The sequence below is a fragment of the Aulonocara stuartgranti genome, assembly GCF_965226115.1.
Source record: "Aulonocara stuartgranti genome assembly, chromosome: 13".
NCBI lineage: Eukaryota > Metazoa > Chordata > Actinopteri > Cichliformes > Cichlidae > Aulonocara > Aulonocara stuartgranti.
Genome location: NC_138949.1, coordinates 8,753,569 through 8,775,343, shown reverse-complemented (window position 1 = coordinate 8,775,343; position 21,775 = coordinate 8,753,569). Strand labels below are relative to the sequence as shown.

At 41.4% G+C, this 21,775-nt stretch overlaps 1 protein-coding gene across 3 annotated transcripts in view; it reads right to left on the bottom strand.

Moving 5' to 3' along the window:
• The window catches only part of adgra1b (adhesion G protein-coupled receptor A1b), a 192,791-nt gene that overhangs the window by 18,468 nt on the left and 152,548 nt on the right, over positions 1 to 21,775 (bottom strand). For all 3 annotated transcript variants that reach the window (XM_082556384.1, XM_082556385.1, XM_082556386.1), the window contains 2 exons: positions 12,618 to 12,745; positions 4,876 to 4,999 (listed from right to left, as the gene is read on the bottom strand). In XM_082556384.1, coding sequence (XP_082412510.1) covers positions 4,876 to 4,999; positions 12,618 to 12,745 — 252 coding nt within the window. The remainder of the gene's footprint in view (positions 1 to 4,875; positions 5,000 to 12,617; positions 12,746 to 21,775) is intronic.

The window sequence follows — 21,775 nt, the reverse complement described above, 5'->3', positions numbered from 1 at the left end:
ATTTTAAACCACTATGCATCTGAGCAGTGCAAATAGTTCTGAACTTGATCTAAATTGGACCTTATTCGTAAAATAAACGATAGAAGATTTGAATTTCTTATCCCTGTGGGTGTTTTTTTATGTCAAGTAATCAAAAATGATTTGATGTGCTTCACTAGACAAAAACTAGTTAAGCTACTCTTGTGTCCCTTTCACCATTTCTCTAAGAGTAAAGGGACAAATACCAGCCATTTTGTGTCAGTTACCATCGTATGGGAAGACTTGACGGCTGTGACACAAGTGGTGACTTTTTTTAAGACATGCCTGTCAGCGAGCCTTCTGCTAGACAACTCAAGAAAAGCTGGCTATATTTCAGCAGAGGTAGAGTTGTTACACTATGGAATAGGAGGCCACCTAAAGTGCTTGTGACAGCAGAAGAAGGAGTTGAGTCCCAAATGTGTGATAGCGCACACAAAAAATGGAGCATCGGAGGCCAACTGATCCAAACAAGTAGTGACTGAAGACAGTCTAAACTGTGAGTGAGAAGTAGAAAAGAGGTGTACATCAATCTCTTTGTGGCTACATACAGTAAATGCCCCCCTGCTGAGGTGAACTGACAGTGGGAGATGCTCTGCTCCAGCTGATGTTTCATGCTCACTACTGAGGTCGGTCAAGCTATCAATCAAATGGATAGGAAATCCACAGGGACCATATGGTATTCTAACCATGTAAAAAAGTTAAAGGAGAGACATATTGTTTTTTATCCTCACTTTCATTCTTTCTGACGCTGTCAACTATCGCAAACATCAGAGACACAGTTCAATAACACAGCAATTATGTCAGAAGCCTCTTTGATTTTTCCAGCTTTACAAATTCACATATGTTGACATTTTAATTTAATATTTTTCATGGGCTTCTGTAAAAGTTAGAGAGGGGGATGTTTGATATATTGGAGTGTTTAATATGGAGCTGCGAGGCAGGAAGAAAAAAGAAGATTTGCCAATATAGAGAAGGAGGACATGCAGGGGGTTGGTATAACAGAAGGATGTTAGAACAGGGTGAGATGGAGGCAGATGATCCACTGTGGCGATCCCTAAAGAGACCATCCGAAAAAAACAAAGTGATGTATGGAGGAGGCCAGTGAACAACAGTGAGTGTCTACAGCCATCTCTAAAACATGGTGGAGGCTTTGTCATTGTTTTGGCTGCATTTTAGCCAGTGCTGTCTGGGATCTCATCAAAACTAATGGAATTCTGAACACAGGAAAGTGTGGCGATATGTGGATCCACCACGCAAAACCATCTGGAAAACATCTAATTAGTAATGGCTTTATTTTTCAGCATGACACAGAAATGATAAAGTAAAAGTAGAATGCCAGGCAGAGCCTTCAGCTGTTTGCGAAACCAGCTCCCAGTCTGGATTCAGGGGACAGACACAATCTCTACTTTTAAGATTAGGTTCAAAACTTTCCTTTTTGATAAACTGTTTAGTTAGATGACCCTGAATCCTCCCTTAATTTTATTGAATTAAGGCTTGGTTACTGGGGGCTTCCCATTGAGCACTGAGGGTTTCTTTTTCCCTCACTCTTCTTCATTCTTTATGTGTTTAAACACCACTTTGCATTTAATCATTAGTTAGTACTAAGCTCTGGCTTTCTTCCACAGTGTGTCTTTTGTCCTGTCTCCTTCCCCTCACCCCCAACCGATCATGACAGATGGTTTTGTCTTTCTTTCGAGAAGCCTGCAGAACTATTCCTGCAATCTATCCAAAGAAATTACAAGAAAACTTGCCCAAGTGAGATCAAGTTGTGCGAAGAACAAAGGTGGTCATACTAAATATTGACTTTAAAGCACATTACAATTTCACAAACTCTTTCACAAACTACATGTCTCTTTACCCCTATTTCCCTTTTTTCATAGCAAAATATAAAGAAACGAGGCGTGGCTCAAGAACTTTGCACAGTACTGTATTAGCTTTATAGTTTCATTTTTGATGTGATTTTATTCAGGTATTTTTTCTGTTTTCAAGTTACAAACTCTGTCAAAAACAGCTACACTCTAAGTTCAAGTGGAGTACCAGAGTGTAGAAAGTGTTATTTAGATTTGTATGCAAGTATTTTAATATGAAAATGCAGTCACTGCTATCCAGGGCCTGTTTCTCTATCTATAGCTAGGCTCAGTGATTGCTGTGATGGTCTCCATTGTCATTCAACTGCCTCACCGTCTTTGGTCCAGCTAACCACATATGATTTACCTAAATCTATGCAACCCTCATCAAGGCTGTAGAGGATAAAAAGGGCTACAGTACCTGCAGGCAGGGACACGCAAGACCCGAGCTCATGAGCAGTGACTGAACTCTAAATCTAAAACACTTTCAATGATGTGAGCTTCAGGACTCATCTAAAAAGCACGCCATATACCAAATTAAAGAATGCCTATACTATAAGATTTCCAATGCCTCAGAGGAGTGAAAACACTTTAAGCATGCAGGGGCCCTCAATTTATCCAGGGACCATAATGCATTCAAGATTTTTTACAGTAACCCACAAGCTCGGCAAAAAAACAAAATCTGTGCAGATGTTAGGTTGAGAAAAACACAAATCATGAACCATAAACCATCATACACAAACTTAACACATTACTGCCTTGTCACGGATAGGAGCGCAACATAGCAAACAAGTGTTTCATCAACCAAATACAAATACTATTCAAACACTAGGGGTGCAACGATATTCGTATCGATATTGAACCGTTCGATACAGTGCTTTCGGTTCGGTACGCATATGTATCGAACAATACAACATTTGTAATTTATTTTATCAACTTTCCTTCTGACGATGCTGTCTGTGTTGAGCGCTCAGTGAATCTGCGTTCGACTACTCCGCCTAGGCTGCACTGTGGAGCGCAGATCCACTGAGCGCTCAACACAGACAGCATAGTCAGAAGGAAGAGCGCAGGGCAAGCTAGCGAGAGAGAAGTTAAGCTCTCCTTGCAACATGGACCTCCCCCACCCTCATTCAGATCTGGCGTTTGGAATTATTTTGGTTTTCATGTGACGTATGACCCTGAAGGTAAGCGAGTCATGGACTAAAGTAAAACAGTATGTTGGATGTGCCATGCAATGCTCAATTACATGGGTGGGAACTAGTGTGTTAGCGCAGTTAGCTCGTTAACGTGTTGGCCGTCTAGCCCCATGCACGGGGCGATCGGCGGTAGCTCGTTAACGGAGATTTGCCGTGTTGTGGCGTTAAGGTCATTTCAACGAGATTAACGCTGACAGCACTAGTGGGAACACAACGAATATGACTGCACATTTACGCCGACATCATCCTAGTGCAAAGACAAAAACAACAAGCATGCTACTAACTTTAGCCGAGTCATTTAGACAGCTGTTAGCACATGATTCTCCTTACATATGTTTAAAATGCTGCTGAGAATATAGCCCAGAAGAAGCGGATAGTATAGCTTTTATTTTGGAAAGAGACATTTCTCTGTAATAAACTCTCTTTTCCAAAGATGAGTGATTCCTCAATCAGATACAGGGCTCGCAATATCGCTAGCCCGACGTCCCGGAGCTAGCGATTTTTTTTTCAGTCGGGCTACCAAAATCTATCTCTTCCCTGCCCGTCGGGCTATTGTAGGAAGGAAAAATATATGTCAATGCTTTTGCATTCTTTCAGAAATGTAGCTGGGTAATTATGTCATTGGCATCGGTGAGCCACTGTCAATATGTGACATATTGAAATCGCGTTTGAATTTGCGCTTGTTTTTTTGCTTTCAATTTGCAATCGTGCAAACTGTGTATAGAGAGCGACAGCACCGATCTGTGAGTGATGATAATTTGTGCACCAATTCCTCTGACATCGTCTTATTAATTGTTAGCTTACTATGCAAACATGACAAGTGAAATCTCCCGCAGCTTAAACATGTGAGAGGTTGATCGCGCAGAGAATCGCTGAGCTTATGTGAGTGTGTGTAAAAGCAGCAGGAGAAGTTATGACAAATCAGACTATAAGGCAAAAAGAAAGTGCAGCTTTATGGTTTCATGGACAAAAGAATTTCTGTGGCTGCAATATGACGAGCTAAATAACCAGGGCTGCACATAAGTGGTCCGCAGGTGCGCATTCGCTGTCAAAATAAAAAACACGCACAAGGGTTAGGGTTAAATTTAAAAACTGTACTTTTGAGTTAAAATATATATTTATAATTTTAATAAATGACAAATTAAAAAGGCATGAACATTTCTTTTGTATCGAAAAAATATCGAACCGTGACACCAAAGTATCGAACCGAACCGAACCGTGAATTTTGTGTATCGTTGCACCCCTATCAAACACGTAAAAATCCTGGAGCTTATTTCATTAAGTAATTTAAAAATCCTTTGAAACTGCTTTTACTGTTATTTATGAAGACAGACACGCAATCCACAACGATCATGTTGCATCTCAAGTACACAGTCAGGGTGCCTTTAATGAAAAGCGATGTGGTAAATGCAACATTGAAATTTCCATAGAAAAGCATGTTTGTACAAAATTCTATTGACCAGAAAATCTTTTATATGCTAACAATTTCTAAAACATCCACAATGTTTGTGGCACAATGCCCACCACTAACCCCTGGGCAAAAAGAAAGAGACAAAGATAGACAATAGAGAGCCTGCTACTGAGTGCAGTTATGATGGGAAGGCCTGAATCATCCGCACTCACTAGGCCACCACTTTACTAAAAGAGTGACCAGACCATACATGCAGCTGAAGCATGAAAGACACACAAAGCGGGGTTATTGTACATCCACATACTGCACCCAGTGGCCTGGTTGTGGACACCTGAATAGACATTCACAATCAATTTTTTGAAAAGCTTTGAGAGTGGGACGAATGAAAAGGGAATGCACTTACTGCTTGACAGATGATGGGGTATTTGATTCGATTGATGCCGCCAGCAAACACAGCGAAGGTCAGCGCTGTGTGGAAACAGAAGTTGAGCAGCATATGCCATCCCTTCCGACTGATGCGGATTGCACTGCCAAAAAAAAGGTTCAAGGGAAAAAAAATTAGTAGATAAATAGTGATAAATATCATACTGTGAAGAGTTTTGTGGATTACCTTTTGTAAATTTGGTTGAAATTGTGTTACTTTCAGTATTATTTACAAAGGTCAGCATCAGTTTTCTTTATCATTTATCTCCTACCATATATATTAACAGTAAAACCTGGTAGTGCTGTCCATAGAAACCGAGTAGTATAAACAAAGTTTTATATACTTCACTACCAATACACCTGCTGAGTAGCAGATATTTAAATTTTTATGAAAAAAATAAATCTATTAGCAGAAACATTGTGAGCTATTTGTATTCCTGTCTGAAGACAGTTCCACATTCAGATGGAGGAGCATAGAATTTTACCAGATTTATCTTGAAGAACTTGGGAAGCACTATCCCAGCCAATCATTATCAACCATACACATAAGATCAGTTGTGGCACCACAGCACCATTCATTCTCAATGAGAAAGGGTATTGCAAGGGTACACTAGAAAAAATGCAACTCAGTTAAATGCTATTCACTTATATAGCACCAAATCACAACAATAGTTGCTTCCAGGTAACATTAATCTGGAAACCCATTAACTACTGTGCTGACTTAGCCTGCAACAGTCAATATTTTGGGGCCTTGGTTTATCCAGAAAGTCACTGTTTACAAATGCAAATACATCTCTAAAAATACTGGCAGTGGCACCTCTCAGCCTCCAAGTAGATACACCAATGGTATCCAAAATGAAACTCCTACGTCGCTTCGTTCTCGAGTTATCGCATTTGCAAACTTAGATATCCACATCGCCTACGCGCCTGCCAGGGTGACAACAGTACTTCATCAGTCTTTTAACGCTAATAAAAAGCTCATACTTGTAAGACATTCAGACTGTTTATGTAGACACATGTAGCCAAAGCCTCCTGAAACTGAACATGGACTACAAGCGGAGTAAAAATGGAAACTGGAAAGCTTCAAATTCTAGAAATCTTGCCTACATACTCTGCATATTCATATGCAAGATATCTGTTGATAGAGATCACCATAACACAAAGCCAAAGATAATCATGTAACTATGTTCAAATATATGACATTTGTGTTATCAAAAAAAAGAATTAAATGATGTCCCTATTATATTATTTTATAAGAAGACTCAGTATTGAAGTGCAAAAAAATACATATATCTCTTTGCATTGACTATATCAATACTGTTTGCTAAAAGCAGAATGAACTGCAAAAAGCACATTTTTACAAGTATTTGCTACACAGCAAAAAGCAGTTCAGCTACTTTTAAGTTCATTCTGATTGAACTTTTAGAAGAATGCTATTTACAGCAATGCTGTTTGAAGTCTTGTGACAATAAAAAAAGGAAAGTGCATTAAAAAAAACAAACCCAAAAAACAAAAACGGCCCTTTCAAAAAGAAGATCTCTGCATGTACAAAGTGAAAGACAGAATATTGTGTCATCAAAAGATACGAATGATTTAATTCCTTGCTACAAAATGCATAATGCTTATTTTAGAATGATGGACCTCAGGCAAAGGGATATTTGCAGATTCTTTTACAAGAATTCAATGTACATTCTTTCCACACAGCTTTTTTCCACCACCTTCTCGCGTACAATACATGCAGCATATGTACACAAAAGAGAATCAATCAGCTGATTTGATGATGAAATAAAAGGAGATTGCCTCCAGTTGGTTTGGCCAGTTGAAGTTTTTACATTTTTCATCTAAGCCCTGCATCTGTTTGTGAAATATGGTAGCAGCCACGCTCTGTGCAGCAGCACATTTATGGTAACCCAAACCATCGCTTTTCACCCAGCTGAAAATAAGCTGAATAGGTCAGACATTACCAACACATTAGTTGGACTGTGTGAATTACTAGACCATCTATTCTTTTAATTACTTTCCTACATCGGCTCCAGCCTCTTCAACCTTACAGTCACTGTCACCATTTGAAATTATATAACCATGTGCTGGAAATCTCCACTCCCCAAAATGGAGGAGCAGAGCCCCAGCTGCACGTGAGCCAACTGTAGATGAAGCAGTGGCTCAGCAGTGAGCCATGAGGTGTTTCTGGGGCCGGGCTTCACTGCTCTGTGTGAGGGAAGGGAGAATTAAAGCTACCGTTGTCGATGCCTCTCCTGCGATCCAGGTACTGAACTCCTTCCAGCAAAGAGGCCATAAATCAGGCCGGCTTCAGGCCTCCCTTGAAGGAGGTTTTCATAGGCTCTGCTCTGGGCTTTCACTGGGTCAAGTACATTAACCTGGCAACCCTCCATGTCCCAATCTCCCAGTGTGAAGGGGGAATAAAACTGTCCTGACTTTGCATCTGCTCTCTCACCCTGTGTCCGGTCCTCAGCCAAATGTAAGGGACAATAAAGCTATGGACAGTGTAATATGACACATTATGCAATGAGTAGTTTGAGCCAAGTCTTTTTATTGGTGGCAGACACATTCCAAATATGCTGCTGAAGCTCCATAAACTATAGGCTGCAGCACCGTTACACAGTTAGATGGTACCCGCTGCATGGAAATGCATGTTAATTATGATGGAGGAAAAAGAGGAAACGTGGCAAAGGCAGTGGGGTATATGGTTGAAATCTATTTCATATATGAAAATAATATAATTTGTGTTCAGTGCAATGAACTGTGGCCCACCATATTATATTATAATAAGACAAACTCACAGAAACAGTAACATATGACATACACTACACTACCACAAGTATTCACTCCCCTAGCCAAGTTACATCCGTGGCCACAGGTGTATAAACTCAAACACTTAGGCATGCAGACAGCTGCTGTGAAAGAATGGATCACTCTCAGGAGGTCAGTGAACTCTAGCATGGTACCTTGATAAGATGCCACCTATGCAAGGAGTACAGCGAGTCGTTCCTCACTACTGAATATTCCACAGTTAACTGGTAATGGTATTATAACAAAGTTATGAAAGTGATTGGCAACAACAGCCATTCAGCCATGAAGTGGTAGACCACCTGCTCAGGTGCATAATGTTCAGATGTTGCCAGCTTTTTGCGGAATCAAATGCTACCGACCTTCAAACTTCATGTGGCCTTCAGATTAGCTCAAGAATAATGCATAGAAAGCTCCATAGAATAGCCTAGCAGCTGCATCCAAGCCTTATATCACCAAGCACAATGGAAAGTATCAAATGCAGTCATGTAAAGAATGCCACCACCATACTCGGAGTGATGAAGCACGTTTCTCCGTCTGGTGATCAGATGGATGATTCTGACTTTGGCAGTTGCCAGGACCGCACTGTGCCAAATGTAAATTTTGTTGAGGGTTGCTTTTCGGGAGTTGTGGTCAGCCTCTTAGTTCTAGTCAAAGGAACTTAATATTTCAGCATACCACGACATTTTGGACAACATACGCAGTCAACTTTGTCGGACCAGTTTGGGGATGGTTCCTTTCTGTTCCAACATGACTTTGCACCAGTGCACAGCGCAAGGTGGATAAAGACATGGATGAGCAAGTTTAGTGTGGCAGAATCTGACTGGCTTGAACAGAGTCTTCATCTCAACCCAACAGAACACCTTTGGGATGAATTAGAGCAGAGAGCCAGTCCTCCTCATCTGTCAGCATCTGACCTCATGAATGTGCTTCTGGAATATCCATCCATCCATTTGCTTCCGTTTCTCCTTTTCAGGGTCACAGGGGGCGCTGGAGCCTTTCCCAGCTGTCATAGGGCGAGAGGCGGGGTACACCCTGGACAGGTCGCCAGTCTGTCGCAGGGCCAACACACAGGGACAGACAACCATTCGCGCTCACATTCACACCTAATGGCAATTTGGATTTTCCAATTAACCTATCCCCACAAGCTGCATGTCTTTGGACGGTGGGAGGAAGCCGGAGTACCCGGAGGGAACCCACACAAACACGGGGAGAACCCCGGCCTGATGTTGGAATTGAACTCAGGACCTTTTTGCTGTGTGGCAACAGTGCTAACCACCGTGCCACCGTGCTGCCTGCTTTTGGAATAATGGTCAAGAATTCCCATAAACACTCCTAAACCTTGTGAAAATCCTTCCCAGAAGAGTTGAAGCTGTTATAGCTTCAAGGGATTGTCTGGCCTATATTAAACCCTATGGATTAAAAATGCAATGTCATTCTGTTCATATGCATGTGTAGGCAGATGAGCGAATACTTTTGGCAATGTGTATGTATGTATTTGTAGAGGATATATAAGCAAGCAGTTGTGTATTTGCACATCCAGCACACTTGGAGGAACAAAAGAATTCATTTGGACTAATTTTCCTGACAAATGTGAGTCCAGAGTGCAATATTTGTGATTCACTTTTGGTGTCCATCAACTTTAGAAAATATGTATATTTTTATCTACTCAGTGCACTACTCAATTCACTAGTGAGCTTCACCACTGGGTTGCAGCTGGTTTAAAGTTTTCTTACTGCTTGCTCCAGCTGGAAACAATGCTAATGAGATCCTTGAGGCCTGAGTTGTAAGTCTGAGGTCTATGGTGAAATCGCAGACTGCACACACAAGCATTCTGAAAAACAAAGAAAAAACAAAGAAAAAAAAAATAGCTTTCACACCGGCATCAGTTGAGATGCACAAGGACCGATCTTGAAGGGAAGATTAGCCAAATTTAAATCAGGTAGGGCTTGTGATTGTGCTGAATGGAGACCCATCATCTATGCTCCTAAATGACGCTTTTGAGATTGCATTGGAATATGAAATCCCTGTTTCAGCTCCACACAGACTCTTTACCAAAGCCTGCTCAAATATGATAAGACTACAAGCAGACGAGCGGACCTGAAAGCAGAAAGCTTTTGGGTCAAAAGAAGTCTCGATACAAATGCATATTATGCAAATTCATATGCAGATATCTGTTTATAGAGATAAACTGGATGGGTACTGTATAAACTGGAAATTAATGAAGTATTCCTCTGACTCTAACAGCATGATATCAGTGTTTTCGAATATTCACTGAGTCATGACTGTAAACACTTTTGACTCAAATTTCATCAATTGGACTCAAAGGATTTGGGGTTCAAAGACGTGATACCCACCACTATGTTCTTCCTTGGCTCATACATCATACATCACATGCACTCTTAATCACATATTCTGTCTTATTATCTTGCCAGCAGAGAAAGAACTAAAGCACACAGTGTATTGCTATATTTATGCATGTGTGTATGTGTTAGTAAGCTAAAGTGAGAATGTGACAGATTCAACGTGCCCACTGCACACGGTGCCTTTGGACAGCCTCTATTCTATTCTGCCCATTTAACACAGTCCCAACGCTTCACAGCTTGGATACTGTCAGTCAGCTGGAGTGATACTACACAAGTAAAGTGTTACTAAACAGAGATGTGTTTTAGTACTAGGGAGAGCCTGGAGGGAGGTGTGGAGGAGGAGGAGGTGTTGGAGTTTGTTAATGTGAGCACTGTTGAAAGAAAAGCCCTCTAACCCTCTCCTGTGTGTGACAGACACCACAAAAGCTCTGGCATCATATCTTAAATATGGGCTTGTTCTCACTCTAGTTTAATCTGGAATTTCTGCATTCTTGCTCCGAAAAGCACTCTCTGATGAATGAATGTCTGTCTACTTGGCTTTGTTCAGTTTATTGGGATTATCATAGCTGTGTTATCGATGTAAACACAACATCTCTAAACTATCGTTTAATCCCGATGATGCTCTACCATCCTTATTGGAACAGCAGTTCCAACCAATTTTCTGCTGCATTTCAATGTTGGGGAGGAAGCAAAGTAAGCAGTGATGCACAGGCCTGTGTCTCCCTGGTTATCTCCTCCAGCTCTTCTTGGGGGAATATGAGGGTGATCCCTAGCCAGCTGCAATGCATAATTTCTCCAGCATTTCCTGGGTCTTCCCTGGTGTTTCCTCACAGTTGCATGTGCCCAGTTGGATATGCCTCTTGGGTACCACTTGGGCATCCCAGTGAGGTGCTGAACCACCTCAGCTCTTTTCGATGCAGAGGAACGCAGCTCCTTTCTGACCTTCTAATGAATGGTCTCTCCTGGTCTTATCACGGTCTCTGCCTTTGCCTGTAACTGTATCCCAGATTGCTGCTACGCTTCCTGCGAGTGGTGAGCCTACAGCAGGTTGGACCCATGTGGCTTATTATGTGCAGAGTCCTTTCCCAGCCCTTGCTTCGGGGTAGTGCCAAAACATTCATTCACCAGGCAATGTTGATATGTGCCAAGATGTTGTCTTCATAGGACTATTTTGAATTACACTTAGTCTGACCCCTCACCCAGGACCAATTTACCTTGTGGGCCAAGGTGCCCCTGACAACATAGTTACTGGGCCTCTCATAAAGTCCTATGCTCATTTTTGATCCCTGATGAAGTGATGGAGAACCTAAAACCAGCCCTGAGATAAATGCCAAAAACAAGACCCCTGGTAGATCCCTGGTAGCTTAAATAATCAAAAATCAAAATACAGGTTTAAAAATCCAACCCTTAACTATACACCACAAAGAGAAATTCAAATGAATTTGAATTGATTCTTTTTGTCTCTAATTCCATTTTGTGGAAAAACTACAAAATGCACACCAGTATCTGGGAATTGTTTTTTTCATTTCACTCGAAACCACAACATCTCAGTCTCCTGCCTCTATGGCGATTTCCAATTTTTCCTTCAAACGTCAATACTGCAGTGCCAGACGACAGCAAGTGATGCTGCTGTTTGTAGCCCCAGATGCTGTCATCACTGTCTGACTGCAGAAGGACCCACCCTGTCTCCATCCCAGGTGTCACAGATGGATGTAAACTGCGAAAGCCTCTGCGCCTTCGTATAGTTTAATAAATTCAGTTCAGTCTCCGTAAGAACAGAGACCCCACCCACAGAAAAAAACACAACGAAAATAAAAATCTTACTGTGAATATACCAGATAACTGTGTTATAAAACAATATTTTTTGAAAATGTGACATTTGAGATATTTCTTAGTTCCTTTATATGAAAATAGATGGAAAGCTATTACAATAATACCACATTAATGCCAAGGATATGATAAAATGAGTGATGCTCTACAAGAACAACAGATGATGAATTGCTGTGCTGAAACAATACGCCAGTCAAGCTCCCTCCTGCTTTAATAACAGCATTCACAGCAGATGAAACTAAGATGAGCAGACAGATGCCACCGTACAAAACCACAAGAGCCACAGGTCCACTTTTTTATTTTTTTGCCCTCATCTCCATGCCGAATAAAAAGAACAAAGCTGGTAAAAGTACTCCTTAGAAATCCATTAGACACATATATCTCTGCTGTAGCTGTCTAAAACACAGCTACACATACACACATTTGTGTATATGTTTTTATATCCTCTTAGTCAGACAGGCTGCAATACTTTATGCCAGCCTAAAGCATCTGACTCACACCACAGTCAGCTCAGGATCTGTGACAGAAGAGTCAAAAACAAGCATGAAGGTAAAAGGGCGGGAAATAAGGAGATTACATAAGCGTCTGCTTGAATGTCCAGATGATGAAGAAGTGAAATTAATGGCTGCAATTTTAGAAATCGAGGCAAGACGTGCAGGGAGGGATTAAAGCCCAAATGCATACTTAAACAAAATCAAGGTGGAGATTTTCTTCATACCTGTGGTGCACTATGTACGTGATGATGGAGGCGAAGAGGCAGAGCAACATGACCGCCGTGCAGGCATACACGACCGGGTGCAAAAACTCCCCAGGGTATGGGGGGAAAGACAGCACCTTCTTCAGATCCTGAGGCAGAAAAAAAGGAGAGACAGAGGAAAATAATGGGGATCAGACAAAAAGTCATCATAAACACAGTATCCAAAAAGAAAAAAAGAAACTATCAAGAACAAGAGCCAGGCCTGCACAGTCACAGCATGATGAGCTCTCTATATGCATAAGCATAGTATGCTGCGCTGACGAGATATGCAGCCAAAATATAAATGAATGTCAAGGAAATGTCTTTGAGTTAGAATGCGGTCCAAATCAGCATAAAAGAGTAACAACCCTGTCGAGGGAACATTCTTCCTCCTGCATTTACATTTTGCATTTCAGACATTTAGCTGTCACTTAGCCGGAGCAACTGAATGCAACAATAGCATAAGCTTCCTTGTCTGCCAACATAAAAAGAAAACCCAAACAAAAATGGATAGGAGCCAGGCAAACAGAAAAAAAAGGAAAGAGGGAAAAAAGAAGTCATTTTTTGTGTTTCTAAAAGACGGTAATGCTATCACACATTCATTAAGCCCTTATCAACATCACAGTCGATTTGCTCGGAAATTTATTTACATATGTTTTACAATCTGCAAGACAAACTTCTTCCGTATTTGCGGCACACATGGTGACAAAAAATTCCCAGACTTCAGACGCATTTTTAATGCTTCCATTTTATCGCTGCATGTGAACGGTTCGGATCTGCTGTGCACAGATAAAAGAGACAGCTTTAAAGTCGGCCCACTCGACTCTCGTGCGCTGGACTGCCCTCGCTTTGTGCCACGGGCAGGTGTGGAGCCAGCGGTGGCGTCATGATTTAGGCTCCATCATCTTGACGTTGCTAAATAAAGCACACCTTATCTCCATAACCCGCCGGCTCAATGTGAGGTTGTGTCTGCGAGAGTGATCCACAGACACGCTGTCTGACTGCATCATTGTCTCTATGAGTAGCCAAGTGGGATATTCCCTCTCTCTCTCCCTGGTTGTCTAGACGCAGATGAGCCTGTTGGGGCCTCTGTGGGGTCTCGACCAGCAAGAAGCATTTTTTAAACACAGCTGTAATGCAGTGGCCAGAGTTAAAATGAAAGGTTTGCAGAACAGGACGTTAGAGAGATGTAAAACAGGAGAAGATGCGATAGACGCGGCTCAATCGATCAATCTAATAAAGCTTTTCATGTGTGTTTAAGGAGGCAAAGGGAAAGACTGGAAGTCATCTGTTCAAGCTTCAAATTGCAATGTAACCTTTAAATGTGTTTTCTTTTCAGCTACAAGGTGCCACTGCGCCTATAAAAAACAACAACAAAATGAATTCTCTTCAAGGCAGTCACTGATCTGCAAACAATGCTTCCAGCATTTCAGCTATGTTGGATCTCTCTCGGTCTTCTCCTGACCACCTGCATATTAGTTATATTCCAAAACAGCAATCTTTTAGCTTGAATTATTATATCTTAGGGAAGATGATGAAGTAACACCTGTATCTGGTGGATGGGAAGGCAGTGAGCAGCAATGATGTGCGATTTTATATTACAGTAGAAATTTGCATTGATAGTCTGACCATGGGGAATGTATTGATGGCGCACAACACCACATGCCAAAGTAAATAAGCAGCATACTCTTGGTGGCATCGGTTTGGACATTGCAAGCTTTTCCACTGATGATTTCTATGTGTGCTGTGGTCCAAGCAACCAATGATCATAGTCAGCATGACAGTTTGGTCAGCCTGACACAGAATCTGATGTTTGAGATCCATGGTGAAATCATCAAATGTGGCCCTGGCAATGATCACTATGACTACCAGGGAGACATCCGTGCACCCACAGAAGGACTGCTAGAGGTGATGCATCTCAGCACGATGCAACAACTTTGACACACCAGACTATTTGTTACACGTAACGATCTGAGAAATCTTCCACGTAAACTGTTTGGAAAAACGTCATGCCTTCAAAACATTAGATAATGGGTGATGACAGGGTGAGCCATCTTCCTGTTATTGTTACAGTCATATTAAAGACCCACAAGACATGGAACATAAGAGGAGAAAGCGGCGCAGCGTTGCAGAATTTAACTTATTACACCATCAGTGTAGCAACCATTCAAATGTTGTAAGATAATTCTCGGTGTCTTTCTAACGAAGACCGTGAACAAAAGTTTAATAAAACTTTCCAATCACTTTCCAAAAATACTTGGCAGGTGGTTGAATAAACCATCTATTGGTACAGCTATAACCTTTTTGGGCAGTAGCTCCACATAGCTTTATTGGCAATGGCTAAAAGAAGCGGTGGGTGATCATTTTAATCTGCTAAATGGACATCATCTCTCTGTAATCAAGGACTATATTTAGTTTGAAAATCACAAAGAACATTATCATGGTGAATTATACCACAATTATGCCAGAAAAGATGTCAGCATGCCCTTGGACTCAGGGAGACACCTGAGTTAAAATAGAAATAGAAATAGAAATCTCTTCAGCTGACAGATGTCTCACTATGTTAACTAGCTAGGAGCTAACTTGCTCCATCTGGTGCTATGCATGTAGTGGGTTTATGGGAGGTTTTCACTAAAAGCAGTTGCCTGCCTCTATAGACTCCACTATAGAGCTGTAGCTTAACTGTAACTTGAAAGTCAGGTGATGACTCTCTGCAGGTTTATGAGCGACAATGACAAAAAACATGACATTTTTAAAGAACTGTTTGTTCCCAACTCTGAAAAGCAGTGGAAGACACAACAGTGTGACAACTGATCTGACTTTGACATATATGGCTTTGGAGCTTGGAGCTTGGACAGTAATGACAAGATGCAGGCATGGAAGGAGAGCTGGAGGAAAGTCTGCCATCAGACCTGAGCAAAGACATACAGAGCAAAGAAAGAACAGAGAGGAAGTGGCCTTTATGGGTGAAAATACAACACGAAGAACGCTTTCCAATTTGTTCACATAATTTGGTAGTTACGGATTTTCATGGAATTATTAAGTTTGAATGACGTCTTTAAGTGATGTCATGGAAGGACAAAACTGGTGTTAATTACAGCTCAATGAATTGATGGTGCTGAAAAGAATCATGGCCCGAAGCATCCGAAATCCTCCTGAAATGGAGCCGCCAATTCAGTAAGCTGATTTATGTACTTAAAAAGCAAACAGCGCTTCATATGAGTTTAGATCATGAAAATGAACCCCATGCAAACATCATTTCAACTTAAAAGAAAATTTAAAAAAAACAAAACATTTCTCTTTGAAATCAGTCTGCATTTGGGAAAAACTGGAAAAAAACCTGCCCACACACACGTGATGCTAATCATCACATGTCACAGTAAGGGCAGCTCCTGTTAAAAGGCTTTAGGTGGAAGTCAAACAATCTCATGGGAGCCATTATCATCATCATCATCATCATCATTTGGCTTATACTATTGGCTCATGTCAGTCTCTTACCTCCTGAGTCTTTAACCATTTCTCAAACCACTAAATAAACAGCTGCTGAGCTGTTTCCCCCCACAAAATTCACAAGATGATATGCATGTTGCCATTACGTATTTGAGTAACACACTGATCATACAGTACCTTATTCTAGTACTCTTTTTATCTCTCGAAAGCCAGGCCTATCATATTTGTTATAGAACAAAATGACTGGATGTGGATCTGAAGTTAGTGATGCTCTCTATGCAGCTACACTTAGCAAAACCTGGAACATATTCACTTCTTTATTGATACATAGCGAGGTGCCAAAACTTATCATAACAGATACGAGGAGGTTGTTGAATGCCGTTTTTATGGGAGAATGAGTTAAACATAAAAACAGGTGATGTGTGTAACAATGATTGTGTCTATTACAATGAAATGTTCTGCTGGAGAACCTTGTGTTCTGGTATTCATTCATTGTGTATGTCTCACAGGACCTAATCTAAAGTCCCCCCCCCCCCCCGAGACTCTAATGGCAATTCCACTTTTCAGTGAAGAAATATCCCCACTGACCACAAGACATGTCCATGTCCAGGAACAGTAAAAAAACACAGAAAAAGCTCAAAGTGTTAAGCTTCAACATCCCACTTTCTTTGCATAATAACAATCTTGATACAGCAAGGTTCCATCATGGTTGACTTCCCAGTTGATCTGCTGCCAACATCTTGGACCCAGATGGACATATTCAATTCAATTATATTAGTATATCGCCAAATCACAAAGACAGTCACCTCAAAGCACTTTAAAATGTATGAAAAGACCCAAAATAATACAAAGAAAACCCCAATAATCAAAGGTCCCTTTTTAGAGCAAGCACTTGGTGACAGCAGAAAGGAAAGACCCCCTTCAAACAGGATGAAATCCCAGCAGACCCTGTCTGTAGGGAAATAGGATAGGACATAACATATAACCCTTATAGAATACAACCAGTGTACCTCCACGTGTATCTGATATGAAGTGATCAGTGTAAATAAACACAGAGGTCTAATAGCTAAAAAACATCAACTGACTTGCAACTTAACATTACCTTTAGTGTATTTTCAAATTATTTACAGCATGCCATTATAAAGAGTCTCACCATCTTTTCAAGCTTTTGCCATTGTGGCACATTTGTCCATTAACACCACGTCAATAATCAAGCAATTTTAGAACCTGCTTAATTTGCTCATTTCTTCCAGCAGCATACGTGAAGATACTTGAAACACATTTAGAAACAGTATTAGTTATGCAAATTGGATATTGATTATTAGCCTCAAAGCCCTGCTAACAGCAGAATGTACCTTTCCCAGCAGCCAGCTAAACTAAGACAGACTAACATCGCCAAGCTGCGCTGTTGACAGAGGAGCTTAAGATCAGGTGCTTCCAAAGCTGAACAAAGGTCTACACAGCTTAACCAGCAGACATAGCATTTGCACACAGGGCATCTTAAGTCAGATTCCTAATACGTAGAAGGCATTTAGTTTTGGTGATGACTGCCAAGAGAGCAATCATATAGTTAATACATTAACGAGAGCAGAAACAACAATGTAGTTAGATGATATACAGTAAATTAATCTGCAGCAATTCTGATCCTTCATTAATCACAATCAAAAACACCAAAATAAAAATGTTTCTAAGACTGCCAAAGTAAGCAGACTTACTGTGCCATGTGGAAATGGGTGTTTGTATTTTCAGATATTCAATGGATCAAATGCTTAAACGAGATATTCGAAGAATGCTGAAATATTACTATGAAAATGTTCAATAATCTCCAGCCCTACAGGAAAAATCAGACACTAGCAACATCATTTCTCAGAGAATTTTCCAAAATTAATTACAAATCAATTACAACCATCACAAACATCTGTCCTGTGATGCGACAGTGCAAGAGTTAATGTTTGGTTACAGTCGGGAATAGAAAAAGTAAACAAGCAAGCATTATGCAGAAGAGCTGGCGGCTCACAGACAAGCTAAAGAAGGACAACGGTTGCCTAAAGGAGAAGGAGGCAGCTGGCAGAAGGAAATAGCCTGACTGAAAGTGAAGTAACAGCCCTTCTTCAACAACTACAACAGAGGTACCCTTGAGCAAGGTGCCAACAGTAGAGGAACTGCCATTTTTATAGGGCAACATAGACTATACAGCGGCGGGGTATGAATGTGAAGAAGGGCAGAGCTGCAACGGAACATGCATGCTCAGCAGAAACCTCCAGTGGACAAATAAAGGTTAAAAAAGACCTTACAGCCCAGAGAGCACGCGGAGACAGAAAATAGAGGGAAAGAAAGGAAGAAGGATGAAGGGAGACGCTCCCTTCAGCAGATGGATCAGCCCAGAGAAAAATGGCGAGGTAGACTACAGGCTGCCCAGAACAAATTGTTCATATGGCTTCTAGGAGCAGTGTTTATGCTCCTGGGGTGGTGTGGGGGCAAACTGCAGAAGCAATTCAGAAGAGATGACTTCAGTGGGGTGAATGCACAATATGCAGTGCTGAGCATTGACTCAAGGGCTATAAAGTTTTTCACCTCTTCTTTTCATATTTTTCTGTCACTTGGTATTTTCTCATTTATTAGTAACACCGTAAAGAGAATTTTCTATCGTCCTTGCCTCCCAAAGTCTACTACTCCTGAGTTTTACATGCTCTATATTTACGTTATGTATAGATCTTCCTGTCCCGTGCAACAGATGCAGGCTGTGAAGTTGCAATTCCCTTGTTGACCTGGCTGTCATGATGACTGATAGGCTATTGGTGTAGCTCGCAGCGTGCTCTAAACAGCGCTTCCCTATTGTACCATTGCATGCAGAAGCCAATAGCGGGATGTCATCTAGGGACAGCAGCAGCGAGCTTCAAATGTGATTCTTCAACTCCAGTTATTATCATTATTGCTATCATATTACATCACAGCACTGTGGCCACTTTATTACTGTGTCTGTACAGCAGGGCAATGTGACCAGCCCCTCCCTCCCCTGACAGTGCAATTCATTACAGCCAGGCAACTATATTACCATACAGGGCAGCTTAGTTTAGCCTATGCTGGATTAGCAGTGGCATGTTACATCTAAACATGCCTCCATTGTCCCCTAGCCTCTGCAGCTAAAGAGGCCCCTGATCCCCTGTTTATGTTGTAGTTACAACTTTAATCCAGGATCCTCCATCCCTGTGCCAAAATCAGATTACCAGACTCAATTAAACTTGATCCGTAATCTCGATCCAGCACAGCGCAATGCAAGGTTATCAGGCCCAGAAAATATAACTAGGACAAGTACACTGCTGATGTGCGAGACCTTATAAGCTCGGTGTCGTGTTTCATCCCGGGGATTGGGAATAATGCTGAACAACACAACGTGCACTATTATTATTTATTATATCCTCTATTTAACAGCTGAAGGCTGCTGAGAAATTTTTAAGGTCTTTTATTTCTTTTGTTTTTTAAATATCGCCCAGCCAAGGGCGGCAAACGTTGTCAAAAAACATAAACACAAACAATACAAATGGACAAATACAGCTGTGGAGCTCCACAGCCGGCTCACACGCAGGAAAATATCAGTTATTTAAGGATCAGAGCAGTTACACAACCAAGAAGGCTGTTTTCTTCATCCTTTAAAACTGACTTTAATTATGCCACAGTAACCAGCTCCTGCAGATTATGCCAAGAGGAAGGGGGTTGCTTTTTTTTTTGGTCAGTTCTGATCTAACTCGCGGGAAAACAGTAGTAAAGTATTTTAAGAGCACAGGCCATGTGGATTTTAAGTTTTCCAGCATGTATGAACAAGGAACCAGCTCGAGGATGGATTTAGAATGTGAAAACCTGTAGACACAAAGAAAAGGCCATTTATAGAGAACAACCAGTAATAGAAAAAAATAAAGTGATAATGATAGCTTCTTTGGGTATATTCATGAAGTCCACATAAGTGTTTGTTCATTAAATGCTATAAAATGGGAAAAATAAGTCAACTTTCCTTGCGGCTGGGGTGAAATAGGGTTTAACCCACAGTCTTTTACAGAGTGGTGTGATTTCTAATTGAGCGACACAGTTTAGCGAGCTTTGTATGTTTTGTATGTAAAGAGCAGAACCACATTTTGGGAAGCTATATTTGTCTACACATCTGTTTTTTTGTTTGTTTGTTTTACTGTAAAAAAAATTATGTTTCTTTTTTAACTTCATGCCTTTTGGGGATCACACGAGTAACTAATCATGGTAACAGAAATTTGGACCAGTGGCACACAGAATTTCACATATCACTGTACAGCTTTGCCCATTCCCAGCTGTAATCACACTGGTGAATGCAAGAATGCACAAACAATTTGGGAAAGAGGCAAGAGCTGAGAGAAAAAAACAAAATTAAAATCCTCTAGTGAACAGCCCGCGGGCTCGCGGCTCACAGCTCCCATCCAAGCACTGTATTTTATCATCCTTGAGTGGCCGTGCCAATGTTGGAACAGAACCTCAGCGAGTGTGCAAATCAAACCTCTGGCTTGCCCATACATACTGAATAACAGAGAGAGAGGGAGACACACACACACACAGGACAGCAGGCAGGACAGAATGACCTCCGGACTTGTCAGGAAAACGGTCATGCACCATTAACGCGGGTCATCAGTGTTTCGGCCGGTACCTTGTGGCTGTCACTCAGCACATAGCTTTGAGATACGGTCATGCTCGTAATCGCCACTTCGCCCGGTGAATGTTCAACAGTTTCTAACGAGGCCCACTGCGAGGAACGAGCAATCAAATCACGTGGAATCAAGCACGCATCCATCAAATCAACAAGCATTACGAGCTGATGAGGACGCTTGTTCGGAATAAAAGATGAAGCCCACCGTCGTTTGATGCGCACACATATCAGTGGTGCTGTATTTATCTCCTCGAACATCAAGGGGGCATTGTTTCATTAGCATTAATTTCTCCAGAGCCCGAGATTAGAAGTGTTGTATTTAGCTTTAGGCTATTCAAATTCCTATACAGAACTTATTGTAATCGCTGTTCTGCGCAGATATTCAAAGCATGACTATCGAATAAACGAGCCTTGTGCACTGTTCAACCTTGCAAACAGAGAACAAGCTCATAATTCACCAAATCCCCCCCGCCCCCAAGTGGAACAAAGAAATGTGAATACTCAAAGCCTGCTACAAACAGAATGAATCAATACAGACAAATGTGAAAGCAGGGAGAAGACTGCTTTTTAATATAGGGCAGTTACACTAATCCTTCTCTCTCTGCAGCTTTTATTTATTCAAGCAACAGTTCCTGAGCGTGATGCCTCATTTTGCTCTCATACTGCTAACTTGGCTACTGGTAGCGGCCCAATCTGACCACAAGCTGACTGGTGTTTACCGAGCAGCTCCACTACAACAGTCGGGGATTTAAGACGCGTTGTTCCTAAAGGCTCGTGTGCCAGTTTGTGAGAATGAATCACAGTCTAGAATGCACAGTACACATGACACAAGGTATGAAAATTTGTCGCTCATCAGTCTGCACTCACTCCGCTGCAATGCAACGTTTGGGAGCAGCGGACAGGACAATTTGATATGTGGACAGCAGGAGACGGGGATTAAACCGCCCACCCCTGCGATTAATCAACGACCTCTTTTACCTCCTGCACCGCAGCCACGAGAAAGTAAGTGACGCATTCAAAGTCT